Source organism: Rhinoraja longicauda, chromosome 1, assembly GCF_053455715.1.
Source record: "Rhinoraja longicauda isolate Sanriku21f chromosome 1, sRhiLon1.1, whole genome shotgun sequence".
In the NCBI taxonomy this organism is placed as follows: domain Eukaryota; kingdom Metazoa; phylum Chordata; class Chondrichthyes; order Rajiformes; family Arhynchobatidae; genus Rhinoraja; species Rhinoraja longicauda.
This window is the reverse complement of record NC_135953.1, coordinates 125,721,944-125,740,313: the sequence shown is the minus strand read 5'-3', so window position 1 is coordinate 125,740,313 and position 18,370 is coordinate 125,721,944. Positions and strand designations below refer to the sequence as shown.

Genomic DNA, 18,370 nt, shown 5'->3' with positions numbered 1-18,370 from the left:
TAAGTTAGAAAGAGTGCAGAGATTTACAAGAATGCTGCCAGAAATTGAGGGCCTACAAGTAGAGGTTGGGCAGGCTAGGACTTTATTCCTTGGATCACAGGAGGCCGAGGTGTAGAAGATTTAAGAGGCATACAAGATTATGAGAGGAATAGATATGGTGAATGCAGAGTCTTTTACCAAGACTAGAGGAATCAAGAGCCAGAGGACATGGGTTTAAGGTGAGAAAGTAAAGATTTAACAGGAACCCGAGGGGCTACTTTTTCACATAAGGTGGTGGATATGTGGACCGAGCCGCCAGATGAGGTAGTTAAGGCAGTTAATATAACAACATCAAAGACATGGACAGATACATAGATAAAAAAGGTTTAAAGGGACATTGGCCAGACATGGGAAGGTGGGACTAGTGTAAATGGGGCACCTTGGTCGGGTGGGAAAGTTTCCGTGGGTAGGGCCTGTTTCCGTGCTGTATGATTCTATTACTCTTGAGTGGGAAAGGAAAAGAGGACTTGTTTAATTATAGACCCATTAGTTTATCAATTGCTGGGAATTTCAGATTCTTTCACTGAAGGACTTTCATAGAAAGACTGAAGGTTGAGAAACATGTGATTGGAGCATCAAAATAAGTGCTTAAGGAGCAACTTATATATCTAATAAATGTTCTTATTTGGCTGCGGCAGATGGCAGGAGGATAATATAGTCTTCCAGAAGATAATCAATAAGATTGAAGGTAGACACAAAATGCTGGAGAAACTCAGCGGGACAGGCAGCATCTCTGGAGAAAAGGAATGGGTGACATTTCGGGTCGAGACCCTTCTTCAGACTGAATTCAATAAGATCAAACCGAATTATGTAGTGTATTCTTTGTTTCTGCTGCTTAACAATGCACACAAAGTTAATATTTACTGGAGCCAGAAGGACTAGTTGTCTCCCACAAGGATATATCTAAGATCATTATTATTAATTATTTTAATTAATACAGTAGGATAAGAAAGTCCCTTGTCCAGGTTGGCTTAAAAACAGAAGAGTATAGATGAACACTTGGTCTCACTAAGAGATATAGATTGATAGATAGACAAATAGGAAAAAATATGAAAGATGCCTATTAATAGGTGTGAAGTTATCCAATCTGGACTGAAAAGATGCGTGTTATTTAAATAGTGAAGAGATAGGAAGAGTACAAATCCAGAGATTCAGGGATCCTTATAGAAAGACCACTAAAATGGGACCATTTTTTAAAAACTAATGAACTGCTAGCTTTAACAAGACAACTTGAATATTACATGGAAGATTGCTAAAAGTACACAAAGCCTTGAAATAGTACAAACTATATGTCCTTGGAAGTGGTGAAGTAACCATTCATTAGGTTACAATAGATACACACCATATTCATTTGGTTCCAACTGTATTCAATTTGCTAGAATATGGAATGCAAGGTATTTTATATGGTAATTAGACTGAAGCTGTTACTCGGATATATACAGAATTCTCTCCTATTGGTTAGTGCTAAGGGATCCAAACTTAAAACCAGAGGCATGCTATTAAAGCGAGAAGATAGAAAGTGGATAGAAATGTGGGATACTGCCACAAAAAGCATTGAACAGTAACGATTTTAAATTATGAACCATCATTTTAGTAGGAGAGAGAACAGGAGCCAAGGCAGATAGATAAAATTTGATAATTTGCAGTCCAATGAATGGTGGAACAGGTGCTGAGCACTTTACAAAATCTGGAATAGCAGAAGAATAGCTCCATTTGTATCTTTGTGTCAATATCATAACATAGTACACCCAACTATAGAATTTGAGTATAAACAGCTGATTTGGTCTAGAGCATTTAATTAAATGTGCCAGGAAGCTTCACTTCAGGAAGCTAACATTCACGGATGCACAGAGGTGCAGCTGGTGGAGCTGCTGCCTCTCAGCGCCAGAGACCCAAGTTCAATCCTGACCTCTGATGCCATCTGAATGGAGCTTGCATGTTCTCCCTTTGACCACATAGGCTTCCTCCCACATCCTAAAAAGATTTTGTAACCAAAAGGGGTTGTAGATTAATTGGTCTCTAAATTGTTCGTAGTGTGTCGAGAGTTGATGTGAAATTGGGATAACTTAGAACTCTGAATAGATAATTGATGATCAGCTTGGATTTGGTGGTCTGAAGGGCCTGATTCCATGCTGTATCTCTAAATTAAACTTTGGCCCCACAATCTAATCGCCAAATACCAAATGTGCCTGTGTGAACACAAGTCTCCTCCCATTCTACTTATTTCATCTTTGTTTGTTGTACACTTGATTAGCTTCCTTTATTAATAAATATTAACTAGAGTTACTAGACATTTTTATTACCTTTACAAAACTCATTCGTATGGTGCACATTTTAGTAAGTTCATAAACCGCTTCAAAGCCATGGTTTACTGACTGTGCCAAAAGCTGGGCAAACTCCTGATTGTTGAAGATTTTCAAACTACATCCACTGGGGATCTTGCAGACAGTTGTTGGATGGAAGCCATGATGGTAATTGCAGTTTCGACTCTGAACAAAAATACTACTGTCGCTTAAGCATTCAGCATAAACCTCTCCGCCAACATAATAGAGATGAACACCTGTAAGCCAACAGACATAAGTTTGCTTTCCATAATATAGTCAATTACATTTGATTAAATAAGAACAGTATTTCATTGATTGGGAAATGTTTTGATACATCTTCAATAAAATGTACTGCACACTCAAACTCCTCTAAATTGTGGCAATCTGCAGGTAATACATTTAAAATATTCTACGGACACTCAAGTGCAATAATAAAAAAACAATCAAATTCAATACCTGAAAACCATGAGCACAGCATTATCAGAAGCCATGCATTCCAAATGAGATTATATTATTCTTCCCATTTCTGAAATATTTTAGCCCTGCTGGCTTCATATCGATAGCTTTAACCTCTTGGACAAAGTGATCAATCTGGCCACGGCCAAAACTTACCTTTAAGTTCTGGGCTTTGTGCAAAATTTATTTACGCCAATTACCTACCCTGATTCACTCTGCATTTATAGGAGACCAAATTAAAAGGCACTATGATCATTTATGAAAGAATATTATCTCCACTCATCCCTGCCAGAAAATGGCAGAGGAGCCAAATTAATAACAGTATAACAGTATAACAGAACTTTATTGTCATTCGGTATAAATACCGAACGAAATTTCAGCAGTCACAAGACACAGCAAAAAAGAAAAGAACACAGGACACACGACCCCAACACCAACATCCATCACAGTGACTCCAAACACCCCCTCACTGTGATGGAAGGCAACAAAACTTCCACTCTCTTCCCCCCGCGCCCACGGACAGGCAGCTCGACCCCTACCGAGGCAACCGACATGCACAGCCCCCGCAAGGGGATGGAAGGCCCCGCGGCCGAGCCACACCAGGCACTGAAACGTCCCGCGGCCGAGCCACGCCGGCGATGTTAAGTCCAGCGGCCGAGCCGCACCGGGCACTGAAACGTCCCGCGGCCAAGCCGCGCCGGCGATGTTAAGTCCCGCAGCCGAGCCGCACCGGGCACTGAAACGTCCCGCAGCCGAGCCGGCGATGTTAAGTCCAGCGGCCGAGCCGCACCGGGCACTGAAACGTGCCGCAGCCGAGCCGCGCCGGCGATGTTAAGTCCAGCGGCCGAGCCGCACCGGGCACTGAAACGTCCCGCAGCCGAGCCGGCGATGTTAAGTCCAGCGGCCGAGCCGCACCGGGCACTGAAACGTCCCGCAGCCGAGCCACGCCGGCGATGTTAAGTCCAGCGGCCGAGCCGCACCGGGCGATGGAAGGCCCCGCGGCCGAGCCGCGCCGGGCACTGTTAGGTCCCGCAGCCGAGCCGGCGATGTTAAGTCCAGCGGCCGAGCTGGAAGGCCCCGCGGGCGATGGAAGGCCCCGCGGCCGAGCTGCGCCCCGGGGAAGAGACCCAATAAAAGAAAGGTTTCCCCCACCCCACCCCCCACACATACACAGCCAAAAACAGAAACAAAAACCATCCCAACACCGACACACACAAAAAAAAGACAAACAGACTGCCAGAGAGGCGCAGCCGTTAGGCGCAGCCACACGTGACCGGAGCCACACGGACAGCAGATGCTGCTGCAAAAAACAAAGTATTGCAGGAACTCAGTTGGTCAGGCATCATATGTGGAGTGAAATGGACAGACCAGGTTTTGGTTCGAGACCCTTCACAGACTTAGTTTCTCTTATTGGAACACTATTGGTCCTCCAGTCATTCAATACAATTTCCATAATCTACAGCCCCTGAAAGATTGTAGTTTGGAGCTTCTATTTTTGCATCTCAATTTCAACATGCCAGAATGCATACCTCTATTTTGTTTTACTCTCAAGTTGCCCATCTCCGTATTTACAAATTATTTTAAATTTTTTAAATCATTGTACTGTATCGTGAAATGAAACTACTTTAATAATGTAGTCAATAGGAAATTGCAGGAGTTCCATTCGGTTAAGAAAGAAGGCATAGTGACTTGGATGCTGTATGGCATGAAGATTTTCAGAACCCAGTCTGCTGGGAGAGATCATGGGTTCTGGAGTCTATTGAAGATGAACTGGCAACAGGTGGTAGCACATCCTATGGGATATGTAACAGTGAATGTACACTGTAGAGGGAGATGATATTTAAGCTCAGACCAACAAATATTTTTTGTCTTGAACAATGTCAAGCTCTGACTGTGACAAGTTATCTTTAATGCATTCCACTTCAGATCTTATTGATGTACAGTGGATACCTTTTGGGAAATTGATGGCAAAGTATTCCCCAAAGTACCTATGTTTCTGACTTGCTCTACAACTACAAATACAGCATTTGTGCACTGACACTGTTGAATTTGTCAGAACATAATCACAATCCCTGAAAAGATTATTAACATTTAAAAAATGCAAATGTCTCTGAACTTCCAGACAATTATTACTGTTTATTTGCAAGAGCAAATAGTATCCAGATTTTTTTCAGCTTTTGCTGCTGCACATTTCCTCAGACATGTCTATATGAATATTGGACAAATAGCTTCCTGATATAATGGAGTAAAGGTTAAAGACAAAGTTGTAGAAAGATAACTGGGCCTGCTTTACTGTCTCACCAAAACACCTCAAAGCAGCTTCTGGAATAACAACTTCTGGCTTCCGACAATCACCACCACGTTTATTTACATCAAGTACATTTCCAGGCACTGGAATCATTGCCCCAAACTCGGCTTCTTAATGCTACACTCATTTGAATGCTGTTTTAATGTCAACAGTAATGACGTGCATGGTACCAATTCAGCTCTTGGTCACCTTGGATCACCATTCTAATGGCCAGAGGTGGCTCTGATGAAACCAGAACAGAACAAGAGAGAACTATTATGAAGTGATTACACATCTCGCCACTTAGCTCAGGAATGAAAGTTGCAATTGGTCAGGTTAGATTTGTTATGCCTGTAATGCCAAGTCTTTGAGGCCAGCATTACCAATACAAGGCCCTAATTCAATGATTGGTCTACATCAAAAATGCAATATGCCTTCCCCATTTTCAATGCCTCATCATAGTTTTAATAAAGCCCTGATTCATATGGTGAGCAGTCATCAGCAGATAGTTTATTTTATGGTAGGCTGACCCTGAAGATTAAGATGTATGGAAGTCAGTGATTTAATGTAATAAAATAACTGCAGATGCTGGTACAAATCGAAGGTATTTATTCACAAAATGCTGGAGTAACTCAGCAGGTCAGGCCGCATCTCAGGAGAGAAGGAATGGGTAACGTTTCAGGTCGAGACCCTTCTTCAGACTGATGTCAGGGGGCGGGACAAAGGAAGGATATAGGTGGAGACAGGAAGATAGAGGGAGAACTGGGAAGGGGGGAGGGGAAGAGAGGGACAGAGGAACTATCTAAAGTTGGAGGTCAATGTTCATACCGCTGGGCTGCAAGCTATGAGGTGCTGTTCCTCCAATTTCCGGTGGGCCTCACTAAGGCACTGGAGGAGGCCCATGACAAAAAGGTCAGACTAGGAGTGGGAGGGGGAGTTGAAGTTCTCAGCCACCGGGAGATCAGGTTGGTTAAGGCCGGCTGAGCGAAGGTGTTGTGCGAAACGATCTGCGTTTGGTTTCGCCAATATAAAGAAGTTGACATCTAGAGCAGCGGATACAATAGATGAGGTTGGAGGAGGTGCAGGTGAGCCTCTGTCTCACCTGGAAAGACTGTTTGGGTCCTTGGATGGAGTTGAGGGGGGAGGTAAAGGGTCAGGTGTTGCATCTCCTGCAGTTGCAGGAGAAAATGCCCGGGGATGGGGTGTTTTGGGTAGGAAGGTACGAGTGGACCGGGGAGTTACGGAGGGAACGGTCTCTGCGGAACACAGAAAGGGGAGGGGAGGGGAAGAGGGGAAGCCCCGTTTCCTGAAAAATTAGGACATCTCTGATGCCCTAGTGTGAAACACCTCATCCCGGGCACAGATGCGGCGTAGACGGAGGAATTGGGAGTAGGGGATACTTTTTGCAGGAGAAAGGGTGGGAAGAAGTGTAGCCCAAATAGCTATGCGAGTCAGTGGGTTTATAGTGGATGTCAGTCACTAGTCTGTCTCCTGTGATGGAGATGGTGAGGTCCAGAAACGGTAGGGAGATGTCAGAGATAGTCCAAGTATATTTAAGAGATGGAAATTGGTAGTGAAGTGCATGAAGTCAGTGAGTTCTGCATGGGTACAAGAGGTAGCACCAATACAGTCGTCGATGTAGCGGAGGTTAGAGTTCGGGGATGGGGCCAGTGATTTGTTCATTTGGATTCAGAACTGTCCAATCCACAGATGTCAGAAGATAGTGGTAGAAAGGTGTTGTTCTGGCTGATGGTATTCCATAAGAATCTGTGCTGTGACCACTGGTGTTTGTGATATGTATAAATGGCTTGGATATTAAAATAGATGGGTTGGCTAGTAAGCTTGCAGACAGCAGCTAAATTGTAGGAGTTGCAGACAGTGAAAATGTTTTAGTAGGTGTTGCACTTTGGGATAGTGAATATATGGGTTATGAATACAGTTAATGGCAACACCCTTGATAACATTGATGTACAGAGGGATCTTGGAGTCCATGTCCAGAGCACCCTTAGAGTGGTAACACAAGTAAATAGAGTGCTAAAGGCAGCATATGGCATGCTTGCCTTCATTTGTCACGGCAGTGAGTATAGGATTTTGATCAGACCACATTTGGAATATTGTGCACCATTTTGGTCACCCATTAGAGGAAGAGTGTGGAGGCTTTGGAGAGGGTGCAGAATAGGCTTTCCAGAATGCTGCCCGAATTATTACCGAAAAGGAGACGTTGGACAAATTAGAATTGTTTTCTCTATTAGAGGTTGAGTGGAGACCTGATACAAGTATATGCAATTATGGGAGGCATAGATTGGACAGACAGTCAGAAAATTTTTGCTCAGGGTGAAAATGTCAAGGACTAGAGAGCATAGCTTTAAGGTGAGAGGGACAAAGTTTAAAGGAGATGTGATGAACGAGCTTTTATTAAATACACAGATGGGCGCCTGGAACACACTGCTATGCATGATGGTGGAGGCAGATACAATAGTGGCATTTAAGAGGTGTTGCAACAGGCACATGGAAATCCAAGGATTGGAGGGATTTGTACCACATATAGGCAGTGGAGATTAGTTTAATTTGACATTTTAAGTATGGACATTGTGGGACAAATGGCTTGTTCTTGTGCTGTACTGTTCTATGTTCTATAAAGGCTGTCAAAGGATACAGCAGGATTAAGATCAGTTGCAGATAAGAAATGCAGTTTAATCCGAGCAAGTGAGAAGAGTCGCATGAAGGTCGAAAATAAGGGGAAAGTGTACAGATAATGGCAAGACCCATAACAACATTGATGCTAAAGGGATCTTCTGTTCCATTTGCTGAAAGTGGCAACACTAGTAGAGAGTGGTAAAGTAGGCATAGGGTATGCTTGCCTTCATTTGTGGAGGCATTGAGTACAAGAGTTAGGAAGTCATTTTGCAGCTTTATAAAATGTTTCCTAGGCCACATTTGAAGTATTGTGTGCAGTGTAGTCACCCCATTGCAAATTGCAATTGCAAAATTAAATGGGTGCATTTATGTTGGATTTACAAAAATTAAGATTATTTATTAGGTGCATGCAAGAACAGGTTTTGAGGTCACTTAAAAGGGAAGTAAGCTCACAAAATGATCACAATCTCTCTGCATTTGAAATCAGAATACACCAAAATATTTTGAAAACTAACATGCTCTTGAATTTTTACTTATAATCATTGACACATTATAGGTTGGCAATGATCATTACCTGCAGAATGGCCTTAGAACACTATCTGCTTTTCAAAGATATGTAGCATCTTCAACAATGTCAAAAATATTTACAATGTAGCATTCAGTCCAAAGAAGGGCTGCAAAACTGATCTGATATGTCAAATTAACAACTCTATAAAATGGAGATTACCTTTGCCAATGTGTCTCCTGGTGTTCTCAATAGTTGAATTACGATTCACATTGGAAAGAAGACCGAGGCAGAATCTATTCTTGTTATTTGAGGGATCAGTAAAACCATCAACTAGGACGCTGGTAGAGGAGGCTTGGAAAGCTTCTCCCACACGATTATTTAGCTCATAATAGACAATGGAGCACCAGTGCTTTGGTTCTTCATAAGCAACTGGTTGGACATCTGAAAAAAGAAGTCAGCATTATTATTTTGGTTAAAAAGCTGTACCATCAATAACAAATGAGCTACAAAGAAATGTGCCTAACGATTTGTAAAATTACATTGAATAGATTAGATGATGATTGAAGCAGCATAAACCAGCCAATGAGTCACTATGTTATTTACTCCCCCAGGAAGGTAATTAATCTGAAATATTCAGTGTTTCAGTTCTTCCGCTGAAGGAATAAATACAGTTTGGGTGTAGTTTTACATATCTCAGATATTCGGAGACCTCAAATATATAGCTAACCTAACAGGCATTTCATGAGCGTAAGCCATGGGATCAAAGGATATATGACAATTAACACAGATGGTTATTTCCTCTGAAGCTGGTTCACTAGTTTAAAAAGTCAGGACTCCTTAATCCAGTTCAGTTAAAAGACATGTGCAAAACCACCTTAGTCAAATTAAAAAGGGCCATCCAATTTTAGCCAAGACTTTGGTCCCCCATGTTTTCAAAGAAGAAATATACAATGGTGGACAAGCTGCCATAGAACTATGAGAAGCTGCATGGTCACAAGAGATTGTAGAGGATTGTCAAAGAGGAGACCAGTCCCCCGGAAAAAGATACTTTCCATTTCTCAGCAATTCTTCCAACTGGGTAACAATCAGAAATTTACCACACAAGTGAATAAGTGCCACTTTGTAATTTCCTCAATACAATGGCAAATGCAAGACTAATAAAGTTGTCATAGTTGGGAATTTCAACTTTCCCAATATAGACTGGGGCTATCATAGTGCAAAAGGCTTAGACAGGGTGGAATGTGTCAAATGTGTTTAGCAAAATTTCATCAGGCAATATGTAGAGGGCTCTACATGGGAGAGGGCACAGCTTGATCTACTTATATCAAATTGGGAAGAACAAGTGACTGGTGTTTGTGGGTGAGCCTTTTGCAACCTTTGTTCTATTATGTTTAAGATAGTTATGGATACAGTCAGGGCAGGACCACGAGTCAAAATTCTGAACTGGGGCAAGATCAATTTTACTGGTCTTAGACTGGAACTTGGTCAAGTTGATGGGAGTAGATGTTTGCAGGCAAAAAAACATCTGGAAAGGAGCATACTTTTTTAAAGTGTGATGTCAAGAGTTCAGAGCATGCATGTTCCTGTGAGAGTGAAGGGCAAGGTAAGTGGGTGTAAGGAAGCTTGGATGACGAGGGTAACCGAAGCCCTGGCCAGGTAAAAGGAGGCAAGGAACAGGTATAGGCAACTAGGATCAAGAGTATTCCTGGAAGGATTTTGGTAACTGAAGACCATACTTAAGAAAGAAAACAGAAAGACAAAAGGGGCAGGAGATAGCTCTGGCAGATAATATTAAGGGAAATCCAAAGAAATTTTAAAAGTACATTAAGAGAAAGAGGATCAAAAGTAAGTGAATAGGCCCCCATAGAAACTAAATTGGTTATCTCTGTGTAGAGCCACAGCAGATGGGCAACGTCCTCGATGAGTATTTCTCCTGTTTTTACCATGGAGAAAGATGAAGACTGGGGAACTTCGGACAGTTAATGGAAGTGTCTCGAGGACAGTCAGTATTAAGGTCGAGGAGATATTAAATGTCGTAAAGCATATGAACAAAGAGAAATCTCCAAGGCCTGATCAGATATATCTGAGGACACAGTGGGAAGCTGGAGAACAAATTGCAGGTGCTCTGGTTGAGATATATGAATCATCATTAGAAATGAGTGAAGTGCCAGAAAACTGGAGGGTGACTAATGTTGTGCCTTTATTTAGGATGGGCCGCAAAGGAAAAGCCTGGGAACTATGGACCAGTGAGCCTAACATCTGTGGTAGGCACGTTACTGAAGACTATTCTGGGGATAAGATATATGGATTTGGACAGTCTCACAAATCTTCAGTTTTTTGAAGAAGTAACCAAAACTGTTAAGAGGACATTGCCATAGACATTGTCTATATTGATTTCAACAGGGCATTTGATAAGGCTTTGCATTATTGGCTGCTCTAGAAGGTTAGATCATGAGATCCAGGAAGAGCTAGCCAACTGGATAAAAAATTGACTTGATGGAAGGAACCAGAGAGATCACGGAAGGTTGTGTTTTTTTTCCAGACTGGAGGCCTGTGACTAGTGGTGTGCCTCGGGGATTGGTGTTGGGCCCTTTGCTGTTTGCTGTTTATATCAATGATTTGGACGAGAACATACAAGGCAAGATTAGTAAGTTTGCAGATTACATTAAATTAGGTGGTATTGTAGATAGCAAAGATGGTTGTCAAAAATTACAGCAGGATCTTGATCAGTTGGGCAAGTGAGCTGAGGAATGGTTAATGAAGTTTAGTGCAGATTATAAGTGTGAGATGGTGCATTTTGGGAAGTCAAATCACAGCAGGACCCTCAGTGAATGGCAGGGATCGGAGAGTGTTGTAGAGCAGAAGGATATTGGAGTGCAGGTACATAGTTCCTTGAAAGTGGCAGCACAGTGCCTTGACCACCCTATCTAGAGGATGGTCAAGGGGCTTTTGGCACATTGGCCTTAGTCAGGGTATTGAGTATAGAAATTGGAATGTTTTGCGGTTACATTCGTACAACACTTTGACGAGGCCAGATTTGGAGTATAGTGTACAGTTTTGGTCACCCTTTTATATAGAAAGATGTTAAGCTGGAAAGAGTGCAGAGAAGATTTGCAAGGGTGTTGCCAGGACTTGAGGTCCTGAGCTATGGGGAAAGGTTGGGCAGGTTAGGATTTTATTCCTTGGAGCGCAGGACGATCATCTCTTAGAGGTGTATATCATGAGGGGAATAGATAGGTTAGATGCACGGAGTCTTTAACCCAGAGTTGGGGAATCAAGAACCAGAAGACAGTTTAAGGTGAGTGAGAAAGGGGAAGAGGAACTTGAGGGGCAACTTTTTCCACACAGAGGGTGTTGGATATACAAGCTGCCAGATGATTTAGTTGCTAAAATTTAGAAGCTACTATAACATAATTTAAAAGACATTTGGACAGGTACATCGATAGGAAAGGTTTAGAGGGATATGGGCCAAACACAGACAAATGGGACTAGTGTAAATGAGGCATCTTGGTCAGCAAGGGCAAGTTGGCCCAAAGCAGCCGTTTCCATGCTGTATGACTATGGTTACAAAAATAACTGTACACATGGAGGCGAATCACAGCACTTGATCGTTTTCAAAGAAAGCATGGAGTACTTCAAACTATGATGGATAGTCAATAATGTACAACCCTATATTCTGGATAGAACTCATTTTTTAAAGCAAAAAATGTAAAACTTGAAAATTGTTCTGCTGCATAAAAATCTGATTTGAAATAAAGGCTAATAAGAGATTGCAACAAAAAAATCTGATCATTTAGAGCAATGGACTAAATGTTCCTATAATTGTGACATCATTTGACACTCTTGATTATTAGCATTTCACCCCCAATTAAAATTACAAATGGTCAAGACTTCACTTGGGAAATGCACTTCAGTGCAGCACCACAACAAATCATTTCAGAACTGCTAATATGAATTACACTACTAATCCAAATTCATCTATCAGTTCCACAATGTGGAAAACAATCAAAACAAAAAACCACAGTAGTGACCAAAATGAAAAAGCAACCACTTGCCAGTATTAGCTCAAAGTAGACAGTGGAGCAACATACAAAATAGACAGCACTGTAAAAACAGATGTTTGCATGTTGTGGGCTTGTTCAATTCTGATAAAAGTCACTTTATTCAGATTTTCATTTTTAATGTAGCCATTGTGGAGATGCTGCCATCTTTAGCAAGGCAAGTATTTATTATCCACACACCCAATTGCCATTGAGATAGTGAGTCACCTTCCTAACCACTGCAGTCCTTCAGGTGATGTTGCCACTATACTTAGGTAAAGATTTGATGAAGGAATAGCACAGTAAACCCTCATTATAATGGACCAAGGGGGGGGGGGGGGAGGAATGGTGTCCATTATTGCCAATTGCCTGCTCTAACCGAGTAGGGGATGACTGAGTAATGGAATGTGTAGGAAGGAACTGCAGATCCTGGTTTAAACCAGATAAGACAAACTGCTGGAGTAACTCAGCAGGTCAGACAGCATCTCTGGAGAAGAGGAATAGACAACATTTCAGGTTGAGACCCTTCTTCAGACTGAGAGTCAGGGGAAAGGGAAACAAGAGATACCGAAAGATATAGAACAAATGAATGAAAGATATGCAAAAAAATGATTATAAAGTAAACAGGCCATTGTTAGCTAGGGACTAGGTGAAAACGAGTTACAGACAATGACACTCAACAAGACATTACAACTTTGAAGCTAGTATGGCATGAGTGGGGGAGGAATGGTGAGAGGTGGGATGCAAGGGTTACTTGAAGTTGGAGAAATCAATATTCATACCACTGGGTTGTAAGCTGCCCAAGCAAATTATGAGGTGCTGTTCCTCCAATTTGCATTTGGCCTCACTCGGACAATGGAGGCGGCCCAGGACAGTAAGGCCGTTGTGGGATGGGAAGGGGAATTAATGTGTTTGGCAATGGGAAGGGTAATTAAGAGTGTTTGGCAAGATCGAAACAAGCGGTTTAGCAAAACCGAAGAATGCATGTGTAATGGACAATTACCACAGTCTCTTTAACCAGACCAACTATTTTGAACCCATTGGAACTTTTAAACCCTCCACAAGGTTTCAGTCAAATGAAATGTTCGTCACTAGTATTCTACTGAAATATTCTAGTGGTATACATTCATGAGGCATGTAATGCAAACACACTTAACTGCAGGCCCCAAACTCAGAATTTAAGCATCCAAAGTATGATCTATTGACCAACTGCAAAAGGCCAAATTTAAGTCAATGGTATCCCTGCTAGTGTCCTCTACTACCCAAAAAGCTTAGTAATATTATGGTAGATAAATCATCTCCAAACTACATATAATACTGATTTAGCCATATATTCCTCAACTTCATTGGATCAGTTTGAAAATTCTACACAAAACCTCCCTTTAATGATTTACACAACAAATAATCTAGTTCAAGGGAGAAGGTACCTGATCTTAGATCAACAAAAATGGTCCTGCCACAGCAGTCTCATCACAAGGAAAACCGCAAACTTAAGTGGCATGGCAGTAACCACATCAATATTTTTCTAGCTCAATACAAAATGAAATAATTTACAATTGCTCATAATGTTTTTACTTCATTTACATATTTATTAACATACAATACAGAGAATTCATTTCTTCTTCTTGCACACTCACCGCTCAATTAACAGTTGATATTCCCCCTTAGCCTATCTTAATTGGAACAGCCCTATACTAATTGAAATAAATAATAGTAGTCTGGATATCAAATAATTCTAATCTTTTGTCACAATCTTATGCTTCAATAGATCTGGTTCCATAAAATCAAAGTGAAATTAAGATAAAATGAAAGATAGTCAAACCAATTAACATTTCGTACAGTCAAAACAAACAATCCCAAACAGTTCCCAAATGGCTCAAACATTTCCAGTTTGCATCTTGTCCACACAACAAAAGCTTTAATTTTTTTCCCATTTTACCACACTTCCAATATTTTACCTATAAAAAAATAACTGCAGATGCTGGTACAAATCGAAGGTATTTATTCACAAAATGTTGGAGTAACTCAGCAGGTCAGGCAGCATCTCGGGAGAGAAGGAATGGGCGACGTTTTGGGTCGAGACCCTTCTTCAGACCGATGTCAGGGGGGCGGGACAAAGGAAGGATATAGGTGGAGACAGGAAGATAGAGGGAGATCTGGGAAGGGGGAGGGTTACAGAGGGACAGAGGAACTATCTAAAGTTGGAGAAGTCGATGTTCATACCACTGGGCTGCAAGCTGCCCAGGCGAAATATGAGGTGCTGTTCCTCCAATTTCCGGTGGGCCTCACTATGGCACTGGAGGAGGCCCATGACAGAAAGTCAGACTGAGAATGGGAGAGGGAGTTGAAGTGCTCGACCGGGAAATCAGATCAGTCCCATATTTTACCTGGTCTGTTAGTTATATTTGGTATTGTAGGTACGACGACATTTGATACATCCATGGGTTGTGAACCATCTTGTGTCATCTGATCATCTGGAGGCATATATGCAGGAGGCGGTGTATCAGCTGTAAACAGACAAAACGTAAGAACAATTCCAAATCAATATAACTTTATCATAAAAAACAGTACGCGAGTCAAAAACTATTCAGGTTTAGCTCGTAGGGATGCTAATTCCTTACCAAATGTATTCAAGACCAAGTAACTTCTTAACCTGAAGAAGGACACACACGATGTTTAGCGGATTGGAACTGAACATTTGTTAAGAGATTTTGTCAGCTGGGGAAAGAGCAATTAAATTACACATTCCAGAGCTGAGACATGTGATCTCAGTGCATTTAATGTACATTTCGTTTTACCATGGCACCTCCCTTATCGACAGGTTTGATAATGTCAGGGTTGTTGCAGAGTGAGCGGAGGGCTGTATGTTCAGGGGGGGGTTAGGTTAGAATACGTAAGGGAAGTGGAAAAGTTGAGATGGTTGATGTCACGCCAGCAGTTAGAAAAGAAGTGGCCTAAAGAGTATAGAAGGCATCTGGGGGAGTCCAAGAGGACAGGGACCGGTGGAGATGGGATCAACACTGGGTGCTGAGGACCCCTTCCCCAAGAAAAAGGCTTCAAGGCGGAGGCGACGGAAGCTCGACATCATGGCGGACCAGGAACTCGTTGAGGTGGGGATGAAGGGGAACGAAAGTGAGGCCTCTTTCTCTTTCGTCAGATGCTGCAACATCATATTCAGCAACATCTGAAGTTTTTACCATTTTCAGAAATGACAGCGTTGATTCAAAATTGATAGCAACAAAACCTTTTCACTTATAAGCAAACAGTGAAAAAGGACCATAAAAGATAATTAACATTTTAAAAACAAAAATGGTTACCTTCTTTTACACACCACTATGTTGTACATCTTATTGAAAACCAGAGCATTGACAATGAAAACCTTGGGATTACAGGAAAAGGTGCAAGGGGGCCTTTGACTTGGAGGAAATGTATGCATTGAATCGCTGATATAAATGAGTTCCAGGGGATTTTGTGTTTCAATGTCTGCAGAAACCTTGAATTTTCATCTTGGACATAGGCAACTTATAGAGGATCCAATGATACAAAATGCTACATAGAAATAAAAGTAATTTTAACACTAAATGAATTCAAGTCAGTGGAATGAAATTGAGGAAGTGATCAAACTAAAAAGGAAGGAAATCTGTGACTGCTATCAGGAACTTTTCCAAACAAAAACAATTAATTAGTGGAATGAGCTTGCTGATTAGATAGTGGAGGAAAAACAATGAAATAACTGGATGCTGAAAGGGTCAAAACGTGATAAAGTATTTCGATGGCAAATGACTCGCATGCATGCATTTTACATAATAACTGAACAAAGGCTGTCGAAATAAAAAATAAAACTTTTGCTTTAACTTGCCAAGATAGATTGTGTGGTTTATCTATAAATGCATTCTATAAAAACCACTATGTATTCAATGGTAACATTAACTTTACACTGCTCCATTCCAACTTCTTCAAACACACTTAAACAAATTCAGGAGATAAAATAATTGCAAATGCAAAATTAAACAAGTTGTTCATCAAGCACACTTAAGTGTGACATCACAAACATAACAGCTTCCTAATGTACTGTCTTATTATTCCATGATTGGCATTAATTTCTTGAATAAAATTAGATTAATAATTGAAATTTTACATTTAGTTTGAATGTACACTCCAACGCATTGACAGAAATGTTATCTAAACATTTTACTTTAACTTTGAATTAGATGTTCAACTACAGTATTTTATCACCGGTTTTGTTATTCATAAACTCCTCCTCGTAATCAATTTCAACAATGGAACTATTGACTGCAATCTTGATCAAATTTTATTTTCATAACAAGAAATTGTACCTGACAAGTCTGGTGTAACAGTGAAATGCTAGGTCCCATTTATTAATTCAGACCAATGTGTGGCCGCAAAATAGTAAGTATGCATTTATGGTATTAAGATCAAGTTATTTGTGTGGCCGTGGCAATGGTCCTCTTAACTCCACTTTTATAATATTGTCTATTTCATGGGAAGTATTTATAAATCAAGTCTGATTTGTACAAGATGTATATGATTGCCAACATAAACAGGAAAGGTTATGTTATAGCTAAATATTACTGCTCTTACCTGGCATCTGAAGTGGGCTGCTCGGCCCAGAACTTGCTGGAGAATGAGGATAGGTACCACTTCCAGGGGAGCTTGGATAACTTCTATTGGGAGAGTTAGGAAAGGGATGGGTGTTTGGTTGCTGAAAGGAAACTGGAAAGGCAGCATTTTGTGGCATAGGAGGATCATTATGTCCCAAATTACGAAACTGTGCAAGTAGGCTATGCTGTGGATTAAATTCACTGTGCCTTGGAACCAACACCGGAGGAAGAACTAGAAAGAAAAGACAATTAAACATTTTACAAGAAAATCTTTAATATTTTGATTAGCAAATACTAATTCTATGATTTAAAAGTAGGCAAATAACTTCTCCAAAAATGCATCATTTTTTAAAATAGCATGCAGCCACTGCACATACAGGTCCACCTTCGATTTTCCAGCAATAGTCCAGCACGTCCTTTAACGCGCACGCAGCACACTTTAATACCGCGACTAAGTTAATTTCAATGAAAGCCGCAACTTGTTTGCAAAACTAATATTCTAAAGGCAGGATTCAAATTAAACGTTGACTATAATCAGATTCAACTGGGCTCCTCAAAAAGTCCCATTTCCTTTCTCTTTTATGAGGAAAATAATTGTGAGCAAGTTGCACTAATCTTCATTTGTAATTGCTCCAATTAATATCCTGTGACGGCTTTTTATTTCTTTAATATATACGGACTCACTTGCTCTATTGAACTGAACTTCATAATGCACTGACATTTTCACGTATAGTTTGTCATTATGTTTCTAACTTGACAATGATCTGAGGAATTTGTTCTTTTAAAAACAGTATTTCAAGGTTACAGACACCTCTGAATAAATTTATACAAATGTCAAGCAGATGGGGAGGTACTTGAAAGATCTTCCTCTATCATCCTTCTTTAAATTTGTACATTGGATCCAATGATTTAATGTTCAATATTTTTAATGACAGTTTTCTTCAACCATCAACTTTACAGGATGCACATGCATACAAAGTACCATAATCATTTGAGAAAGGTTGATGCTCTGGTACAAAAAGAATGCATTTGATCTTTGACTGAATATTCACAATTCCAAATGCCTTTTATCCACTTCTCAACAACAGAATCCCAAATTACTGATAGTTACTCAGCAAAACAGTGTTATCCTTTGCCTATGAATTTGCAACAAAACCTTGATATTAAGCAGACAAGCTATCTGATGATCACCTTACCTATTGCAATCAATCTGTTATTTCTCTACCACAGTCAAAAGAAATCAATGAAGAGTCTGTGCAAGAAAAGCAGCTCAAGTAATAAAATATCAATAAAAATATAGTACAAGAGTAGATGAACAATGCTGATTAATGAACAATGCTGATTATTCTGCTTGACCATTAGGAATAGATCCCATCAACCTCCTGCCAACGTGACTACAATTCAAGCTGACATGCAAACCGCACAAGACAATGTTATTTTTTTCAAGAACAACATAA

The 18,370-nt window shown here is 40.7% G+C and overlaps 1 protein-coding gene across 1 annotated transcript in view; it reads right to left on the bottom strand.

Moving 5' to 3' along the window:
• Positions 1 to 18,370, bottom strand: part of smad1 (SMAD family member 1) — a 64,262-nt gene that overhangs the window by 6,767 nt on the left and 39,125 nt on the right. The window contains exons 3-6 of the mRNA XM_078406172.1: positions 16,894 to 17,145; positions 14,679 to 14,798; positions 8,471 to 8,692; positions 2,343 to 2,599 (exon numbers count right to left, since the gene is read on the bottom strand). Coding sequence (XP_078262298.1) covers positions 2,343 to 2,599; positions 8,471 to 8,692; positions 14,679 to 14,798; positions 16,894 to 17,145 — 851 coding nt within the window. The remainder of the gene's footprint in view (positions 1 to 2,342; positions 2,600 to 8,470; positions 8,693 to 14,678; positions 14,799 to 16,893; positions 17,146 to 18,370) is intronic.